The sequence below is a fragment of the Saccharomyces eubayanus genome, chromosome II (assembly GCF_001298625.1).
Source record: "Saccharomyces eubayanus strain FM1318 chromosome II, whole genome shotgun sequence".
In the NCBI taxonomy this organism is placed as follows: Eukaryota; Fungi; Ascomycota; class Saccharomycetes; order Saccharomycetales; family Saccharomycetaceae; genus Saccharomyces; species Saccharomyces eubayanus.
In genome coordinates this window covers 131,741-141,543 of record NC_030977.1, presented here as the reverse complement: position 1 = coordinate 141,543, position 9,803 = coordinate 131,741, and the positions used below count along the sequence as shown (strand labels likewise).

At 42.1% G+C, this 9,803-nt stretch overlaps 4 protein-coding genes across 4 annotated transcripts; 2 read left to right on the top strand and 2 right to left on the bottom strand.

The window, feature by feature from the left end:
• Window positions 1-16: 16 nt before the first annotated feature.
• ECM13 (Ecm13p) lies at window positions 17-817 on the bottom strand (the record flags this gene model as incomplete). The annotated part of the gene is made up of 1 exon (XM_018363386.1): window positions 17-817. One exon carries the CDS (start codon window positions 815-817, stop codon window positions 17-19), a length of 801 nt encoding a protein of 266 aa, XP_018223515.1.
• Window positions 818-1,957: 1,140 nt separating this feature from the next.
• Window positions 1,958-3,331, top strand: COR1 (ubiquinol--cytochrome-c reductase subunit COR1; the record flags this gene model as incomplete). The annotated part of the gene is made up of 1 exon (XM_018363385.1): window positions 1,958-3,331. The coding sequence occupies one exon, from the start codon at window positions 1,958-1,960 to the stop codon at window positions 3,329-3,331; it is 1,374 nt and encodes a 457-aa protein (XP_018223514.1).
• A 365-nt stretch (window positions 3,332-3,696) lies between these two features.
• On the bottom strand, window positions 3,697-5,046 carry PSY4 (Psy4p; the record flags this gene model as incomplete). Its single annotated transcript, XM_018363384.1, has 1 exon — window positions 3,697-5,046. One exon carries the CDS (start codon window positions 5,044-5,046, stop codon window positions 3,697-3,699), a length of 1,350 nt encoding a protein of 449 aa, XP_018223513.1.
• A 360-nt stretch (window positions 5,047-5,406) lies between these two features.
• On the top strand, window positions 5,407-9,525 carry EDE1 (Ede1p; the record flags this gene model as incomplete). The annotated part of the gene is made up of 1 exon (XM_018363383.1): window positions 5,407-9,525. The coding sequence occupies one exon, from the start codon at window positions 5,407-5,409 to the stop codon at window positions 9,523-9,525; it is 4,119 nt and encodes a 1,372-aa protein (XP_018223512.1).
• Window positions 9,526-9,803: the final 278 nt, after the last annotated feature.

Sequence of the window (9,803 nt, the reverse complement as noted above, 5' to 3'; positions counted from 1 at the left end):
TATGGTGTTTTTCTTTTTATGCTGTGATTGGAGAAGAATGAAATCTAGTCAATGGTACGGAACCGTCCTCGATATCGCTGGCGCTTTCGTTGTCGCTAGTACTACTATCATCGTCGTGCTCAGTTCTCCGACGCGACAGTACGCGGAAGATTGGCAACGAGCCATTCAAATCTATGTGCCCAAGCCTTATAGCCTCGTCCCCTGAGTGAGTATGAGGATGCTCCTCTTCCGATTCTTCCCACGTCGCTGTAAGGGCATTGTAGCGCGGAGCGACGTCCGGTAGCTCATCGGCTTGTTCGGAATGAGATTCGGTGTGAGTTAGATATTGGTAATTGGGGGTGGTGTGGGAACTGAAGTACGTGTCGATTTTCTTGTTGTGCTCGCCGAAGGAGCTGTCGCAGTCGAAGTCGTACTCCTCATAATCGTCATCGTCTTCACTGTCGGTGGAAGATAGAGTGTCAACATCACGGTCTTCGTCACTAGAGTAGAAATCGTAGTAGTTGCCATGGTCCGTCTTGTCGGTGCGCTCCTCGTTAACGCCGGCGTCTCTCCTAGCATTAGACAGTTCGATATGCTCAATAGACAGGTTATCGTTACCTTTATCGAACAGGTCTGTGGAAAGGGCGTCGACGGCAGCATTGTGCGCTTCCACGTTTGCGGTTATTTTATCTAGCAGGTTAGCGTGGCCCACTAACACCCTTAAATTATAATCTTTATTTCTTGTAGTAGCACTTACACATCTCGCCAATTTAGAGCGGGCCGTACTGGCCAACGCGTATTGATCTTCAATAGCAGGGTGAGCAGAATTCGTTAACATTGTAATGTGAGCTAATTTGTCTTTTGTGTATATGAATGATACAGTAAATAAAAGTCAGCTGGTTAGCTTTAAAGCGGAAAACCTTTTGTAGGGAGTATAGCTGATTTTTCGTTCTTTAGTCATACAAGCCTACGAATAAGGGCAAACAACAAGAGAACAACACTCAAGAAGGCAGAAAGTACCATGAACGTAAATACACACATATACAACCAATACATATATATATATATACACATTATGCCTTTACTACACTTACTAATACACCTGTTATTTAAGGATATATCGCCCGCGGAAGCACGCAAGCAGCATCCGAAAACATTACCAATCATGCTGCATGGGCAAGCGGGCATATTGTCTTCGGCTTTGCCTTTTTTTGTCATCTTCGCAGCTTTCTCGAAGTATTAGAGCCGGTATAAAAGTATGGGGAAATGCCTCACAATGCCGAAAGAAGGAAAACCCTTGGCCGCATTTCGGGCCTTGCAGCAGCCGCCGAACCAATAGGATGCAGCCGCCAGTCCGGGGTATAATTCCGACCCTCGGCCCGTCGCGCGTTACACAGCGTTACATCACACGGCTTCGGCACGGCGGGGACGGAACGCGCAAATGAGTCAGCGCGGTGACTTTCTGTGGAGTACTTGGCACCCTTTCCACCCACACCCAGACCCATCTGTGGAAAAAAGAAAAAACGACAAGAATATATACCTCTGTACGGGACCCATGACCCGGATTGATGCAGGGTAACATTTAAAATGGCTTTTAATGGTAACCCGGAGGACTGATGTTTTGCACCAATGAAATTACAATAAATTCAAACCGCTTTTTCGTCTCTGGATGTACTAAGGCCCGCCGCCTGCTGCACCAAATAAAAGTCAAACTAGAAAAATGAAGGCCTACCGCGCTCCCTATCCGATATTCCCCTACTGTCTTTCCCCCCCATCTTATTCGAGAAAAACAAACATATAATAAAGCACTAGCTTTGCAAAGAAGATACTCTCATCTCTTTCCGTATAAGTCGCACGCCCCTGTATTAAATTGTTACCATTGCTAACCAGAGCAATTGTGGAGATATAATAACAAGAACATCATCATCGCGAGATACTCATAATAATAATAATAATAATAATAATAATAGTATAAAAAATGCTCAGATCAGTAACTTCAAAGACTGTCTCCAACCAGTTCAAAAGGACCTTGGCCACCGCTGCTCCAGCCCCCAAGGCCCAGGTGACTCAATTATCCAACGGGATGGTTGTTGCCACGGAACATAACCCTTTTGCGCAATCTGCCTCCGTTGGTGTGGTCTTCGGTTCCGGTTCTGCTAACGAAAACCCTTACAACAATGGGGTTTCCAACTTATGGAAAAATATCTTCCTCTCCAGGGAAAGTGCGGCCACGGCCGCCAAGGATGGCTTGGCCCTGTCCTCCACTGTCTCCAGAGACTTTCAATCTTACGTTGTTTCTTCGTTACCAGATTCTACTGCTAAATCGTTGGATTTTTTGAACCAGTCTTTTATCCAGCAAAGAGCCAGTTTGCTGTCCTCTTCTAATTTCGAGACTACAAAAAAATCCGTCTTGAAGCAAGTTCAGGATTTCGAAGAGATTGATCAACCCAACAGAGTCCTGGAACATTTGCACTCCACCGCTTTCCAAAATACTCCGCTATCTCTACCAACTAGAGGTACTCAAGAGTCCCTAGAGAACTTGGTGGTCGCTGATATGGAGTCTTTTGCTCACAACCACTTCTTAAATTCAAATGCTGTGATTGTGGGTACCGGTAACATCAAACACGAGGATTTAGTGAATCACATTGAATCCAAGAACCTAAGCTTGCAGAACGGCACCAAGCCAGAACTCAAGAAGAAATCCTCCTTTTTGGGCTCCGAGGTCAGGTTAAGAGACGACACTTTGCCCAAGGCTTGGATTTCTTTGGCTGTGGAAGGTGAATCTGTCACTTCCCCACATTATTTCGTCGCCAAATTAGCCGCTCAAATCTTTGGCTCCTACAACGCTTTCGAACCCGCTTCCAGATTGCAAGGTATCAAATTACTAGACAACATACAAGAATACCAATTGTGCGACTCTTTCAACCATTTTTCGCTATCTTACAAAGATTCCGGTTTATGGGGGTTCTCTACTGCCACCAGAAACGTCACCAATATTGACGACCTGATGCATTTCACTCTGAAGCAATGGAACAGATTGACCATTTCCGTGACTGACACTGAAGTGGAACGTGCTAAGTCACTGTTGAAATTGCACTTGGGACAGCTATACCAGTCCGGCAACCCTGCCAACGACGCTAACCTGTTAGGTGCAGAAGTGCTTGCTAAGGGCTCCAAAGAATCTTTGGATGAAGCCTTCAAGAAGATCGATGCCGTAACCGTTAAAGACGTCAAGGCTTGGGCTGGCAAGAGATTATGGGACCAAGACATCGCCATCGCTGGTACTGGTCAAATCGAAGGGTTATTAGACTACATGAGAATCAGAAGTGACATGTCCATGATGAGATGGTAAGATGTGTGATACGTACATTTTTTCATGCACATAAAACAGAAACAACCAAACAATCAAGCGTACACACACGCACCCACACCATAAATGAAAATTTACATGTATTTTATATTCTAGTAACTTAACCCCCCCTTCTTCATTATTTATTAGCAGGGACATTATCCCTAGCAAAAGCAAAAACCGAAAAAAAAAAAAAGCCAAAAAATATCAACCAAGATTAAATAAACTATTATCTCATTCTATATATACATAAATAACCAAGATCCTGAAGAATTACCAAACAAAAAGCACGAAAAAAATGAAATATTATGTATATGTATTTTGTTACTACCAATACATTATGTTATGCAAACCAGGTCATCTGGTGATCACCTGAACTTCTTGCCCAATGGACTGCTGATATTCTCGCGGTACGTGATACCAGCAATCGCAATCATCTTATCCTCTTGCGAGGAACTCATCGACGGACTGACCAATTCGTCATCCTGTGACAGCCCGTCGTTCAGGCCCTCGTCATTTCTCAATCCATGATCATCATCTTTCTCCTCCTCTTGGCTGGATATCATCGCATGACTGCTGCTCAGCAGTGATGACGAGGGCGACTCTATTATTGAAAATCTGCCCGTCGTGTTATGTTTACACTTTTTCGGCGTTGTGAGGTCCTTACCTGTGRGCGATGGCTGGTCGTCATATTCGAAGTTGTCTAGTTCTGTTGGTTTTCTCTTCCTTGGAGTTTCCGTCTTATCGTCCCGTCTGCGTACCTTGAGGCTTCCCTCCTCTCGCTCGTCATCGCCATCGTCTTCATCGTCATCAGTGCTTCCCATGTGGTCGTCATCTTCATCGTCTTCCTCCAATGCATCCTCGCGATAATCATCGTCATCATCGTCATCGTCGTCGTCATCGTCGCGATCGTCGCGATCGTCACCATCTTCAACAGAATTCGATCTAGTTTGCCTCTTCTTATCTGTAATATCATCGTTTATGTCACCATCGTCCTCATAATATTCTTCCACCATGAAATTTTCGTCTTTTAATAGAATATTATGCTTAGTCTTACTTTCAGGTTCCTCATTCTCGTCGCCGTCAAAAAATCCTTCCTCTTCCCCTTCTTCATTATCTTCATCTTCTTCATCATCATAGCCTAGATTGACGCTCATTATCGAATCAATTTCTCTAATAAAGGGAGTTAGCTGGTCAGTAGTTTCTTCATCCATCCACGGGATCTTCATCAGCGAGACGTCTTCTTGACTTTTGATGTCCTTCCCATCGGCGTCTTCTTCCTTCTTATCGTCAATGTTTTCGGGCTCTTGCCAACTAGTAGTGACCAAACAGCACTTTTCCAACGCATTTACAAATTTGTCTAACTCATTGATCTTATAGTACTTGAATGGATCATAGCACAACTCGCATATCCGAAGTATAGTAAATGGGAATATATGTTTTTGCAAGAAATTATCATTCAGAAACTTGCCCAAGCCATTCAGCCTACCAATGAGTCTCCTGGCATCGCTTGTCCCGTTCTTGAGATTTATGAATAGGTCAAACGGTATCGTATCGGTGATATGTTGAATCAATTCGGGCAAAACTTCCTCGGGACCAGCCGTCATCAACTGTGTTTTGTCGCCAATTTTCACTACATTGTTTAGCAGCTCGTACAGGTGAAGGGACTTTATACCCATCATGTTATCATCCACATCATCCAACATCGTTGAGCCCATCGCTTACTGCCGTGCTTCGACATTTTATGAAACATGTCAATAAAAGATATGTACATATTCATGGCTAAGCTGTATGTGTATTTTCGACCGTGAAAATGAAAAACTACGCGCTTCGTTACCCGCTTCGGATTAGGAGGGGGATCAAATTTCTCCTATAATCGAAATCTTCAATTATCGAAGACCCCTGTTCAGTATAATTGTCAATTGAATCGTAACAAAGGTTTCTTGATAAAGATAACCACTGGCCTTTACGAAACAAAACCACGTGGAAAACTACAAATAGATTTGAGGAATTTTAGATCTCTCCCCTTTTCCATTTTTATTCGTGTGCTTTTTCAACAGGACCAAACAGTATAAGTCATGGCGTCTATTACATTCAGGACTCCATTGTCCTCTCAGGAACAAGCTCTTTACAACCAAAAATTCCATCAATTGGATTCTGAAGATCTTGGGGTGGTCACTGGCGAAGCGGTCAGACCTCTCTTTGCGTCTTCTGGACTTCCAGGGCAAATACTATCTCAAGTCTGGGCTATGGTCGATATAGATAATAAAGGGTTTTTGAACTTGGATGAATTTTCGGCTGCTCTGAGAATGATTGCTCAGCTGCAACAGGTTCCCAACCAACCAATTTCTAGCGTCCTCTATGAGAATTTACCAGTACAACTGGCTACCTTCTCTACAGATTCGAACTCGACTCCTATGCACACCACTAGCGGAATTACTAATGCAAATGCTACTGATGTTCCTCCTTTATCTACCAACGATATTGCTAAGTTCTCACAATTGTTTGAGAGGACAGCAAAGGGTGCTCAAACTGTGGCAGGCGACAAGGCCAAAGACATTTTCTTAAAGGCAAGATTGCCAAACCAAACCTTGGGTGAAATTTGGGCTCTTTGTGATAGAGATACTTCAGGGGTGCTTGACAAATCAGAATTCATAATGGCAATGTACCTGATCCAACTTTCTATGTCTCATCATCCAAGTATGAATCCATTCCCAACCGTATTACCTACTCAGTTATGGGATTCTGTTCGATTGGAAGCTACTAATGCCAACCAGCAAAATAGAGCTACCCCCATAAGTGCCAATTCTACGGGTGTATCATCATTAACAAGACAATCCACTATATCTCGTCTATCATCAGGCGCCTTCAGTAACGCTTCTTCAGACTGGTCTTTGAGTTTTGAAAAGAAACAACAGTTTGATGCAATCTTTGACTCCTTAGATAAACATCATGCTGGTTCATTAAGTTCTGCCTTGTTGGTCCCATTCTTCTTATCATCCAGATTAAACCAAGAGACACTAGCCACTATCTGGGATCTAGCTGACATTCATAACAATGCTGAATTCACTAAATTGGAATTTGCCATTGCCATGTTTTTGATTCAAAAGAAAAATGCTGGAATTGAATTGCCTGATGTTATTCCAAATGAGCTATTACAATCTCCTGCACTTGGACTCTACCCACCAAATCCATTTCCTCAGCAACAAAGTACACCTCAAATTGCCGTTCCTTCAAGAGCAAGTAAGCCATCGTTCCAGGATATGCCGCATCAAAAATCTGCTCCAATCATTAATACTCAACCAACAGCACCACAAGTTCTTCGCCAAAATTCAAATAACGGCTCTTTGAACGATCTGCTAGCTTTGAACCCTTCATTTAGCTCTCCTTCTCCATCAAAAGCACAACCACTGGTCCAAAACAATACAAACAACAGTTTCTCATATGACAATAACAGTGGCCAGACTGCGCCACAACAACAGCCACAGCAACCTCCACTTTTATCTCACTCCTCTTCCGGATTGAAGAAGTTTACTCCAACTTCCAATTTCGGGCAGAGTATAATCAGGGAGGAACCGGAAGAACAAGAACTGCCAAAAGAAACCCAAAGAGCCATTAGCACTCAACAGCCTCCACCAGTTCCAAAGCATGCCGCAAGTCCAGTTCAGCGTGCTGCTTCTGTGACTCTTCCACAAGTTCCAAACTTTTCAGGCTTCAGCATGCCAACAAGCGCTATCACAGGCGCTGCAGTAGGTACAGCTGCTTTGGGTGCAGCTGCTCTTTCAAGCTCTTCCAATAAGACTATCCAGAATCATGACTTGTTTGCAGACGGTGAGGCTTCTGCTCAATTATCTAGTGCAACCACTGAAATGGCCAATCTATCCAATCAAGTTAACTCTTTGTCGAAGCAAGCAAGCATCACCAATGAAAAGAAATTAAGAGCCACTCAAGAATTAAAACGTGTCAATGAAATGAAGGATTCTATCCAATCCAAACTAAATAATTTACGTTCCAACCATGAACAGAATGTCACGCAAACCGAACAGCTTGAAACACAAGTCAGTCAGATTAATAATGAAAACGAAACTCTGAAGCAACAACTAGCCGTTTCAGAAGCCAATTACCATGCCGCTGAGTCCAAGTTGAATGAATTAACCACCGACTTGCAGGTGTCTCAAACCAAGAACGCGGAATTGAAAGAGCAAATTACTAACTTGAATTCAATGACTGCATCTTTACAATCCCAACTAAATGAAAAACAACAACATGTCAAGCAAGAAAGATCAATGATCGATGTTAACTCTAAACAATTGGAACTGAACCAAATTACGGTAGTAAACTTGCAGAAGGAAATTGATGGCCTTGGTGAGAAAATTGGTGTTTACTTAACTAAGCAAAAGGAGCTAAACGATTATCAAAAGACTGTCGAAGAGCAGCATGCTCAACTGCAAAGTAAATACCAGGATTTGTCTAATAAGGACGCTGATCTAGCAGATCGTGAAAAACAGTTAGAAGAACGCAACAAACAGATTGAAGAGCAAGAGAATCTTTACCATCAACATGTTTCCAAATTGCAAGCAATGTTTGATGATCTTTCTCAAAGAAAGGCAACTTTCGATAACGCTGACCAAGAGTTGAAGGAGAGAAATATTGAATATGCCAATAATGTAAGGGAGTTATCTGAAAGACAAATGAACCTAGCTATGGGACAACTACCGGACGATACCAAAGACATTATCTCAAAACATGTTTCTAACAATGATACTACAAGTAAAGAAGTGGCCCCAAGAGAAAATGTACACGAAGACACTGTATCCGAATTTGTTGATACGACGGTTGAGAACTCAAATTTGAATGTCAATCGAGTCAAGGAAGATGAAGAAAAGACAGAAAGAACCGAAAGCGATGTATTTGATAGAGACGTTCCCACTTTAGGTTCCCAAAGTGATAATGAAAATACTACCACAAATAATGGCACCGACTCAGGCACTGAAACAAGAAATGTTAATTTGACTGAGACATTAAGTGACAGATTCGATGGTGATCTGAATGAATATGGTATTCCAAGAAGTCAGTCATTAACATCTTCCATTGCCAATAATGCTCCCCAATCTGTTAGAGATGATGTCGAGTTACCGGAAACACTAGAAGAACGTGATACTACCATCAGTAATGCTGCAAACAGCGACAGAACCGAAAACTTATCACATATTCCCGGCGAATGGGAAGCTACTCCAGCCACAGCTTCTACAGATGTTTTGAGCAATGAAAGTACAGAAGTTATCGAAAATGGCAGTACTACTAAGATGGCAGATTCTAATGAAGATGGTGAATCTGAGAGTTCTATTCAAGAATCACCAAGACTATCTGCTCAATCCCTTCCAAATGGCCAGTCAAAATCCAAGTCAATTAATGAAGAATTCCCACCAATTCAGGAATTACACATCGATGAAAGCGATTCATCGTCTTCAGATGATGAATTCGAGGATACTAGAGAAATTCCTTCTGGTGCAGTGAAGTCCTCTGAAACTCCATCTAATCCCCAGGCTTCATCTGGTTTGTCGGAACAGGGACTACAAAGTCCGCTCCAGGACTATTCTTTTTCACATAATGAGACCAACACTCAGAGAGTGATTTCACCCTCCAAAGACGAATTTGATGACGAATTTGCAGGGTTGGAGCAAGCAGCGGTAGAAGAAGATAACGGTGCTGATTCTGAATCTGAATTTGAAAATGTTGCTAATACTGGATCTATGGAACAATTTGAAACAATACACCATAAAGACTTAGATGATGAGTTACAGGCAAATGCATTCACAGGGACCTTAACTAGCTCTTCCAATCCAAGCATTCCAAAGGAACAGGTTAAACAGCAATCTACCACTGATCCTGCTCAAGTAAGCAATGATGAATGGGACGAGATATTTGCTGGATTTGGTAACTCAAAGGCTGAAACAGTCGTCATACCAGAATCCACCATTCCAAAACATCCAGTCCCATTAAAGGCCGATTCTACTATTGATTCCGGTAAGCAAACGAATCCCATAATTAACCGAGGTGTTGCTACCACACCAAAGTCCCTAGCCGTTGAAGAACTAAGCGGTATGGGGTTCACTGAAGAAGAAGCACATAACGCCTTAGAAAAGTCCAACTGGGATTTGGAAGCCGCTACGAATTTCCTGCTTGATAGCGCTTAGTTTGTCTATAACATGTGAATTTGTTTCATTTCTCCTTTTGTAATTTCCGTTGGAAATTAAAATATATTTTTTGTGCTTTTCCAAGTTTTATCTGTATATTGTGAATTATTCTAGAATTAGAATATGTTGTATTTTATGAATGGTATATTTATCACTTTTTTTCTCCATTTTATAAAAATGTATGTTAGATTGTTATGTATTGAAGCTGTTACTTAAGTTTTTAAAAAATCTCAATTCTGTTAACACGGTAATGTGAATAACATTCTACTGCTTATACC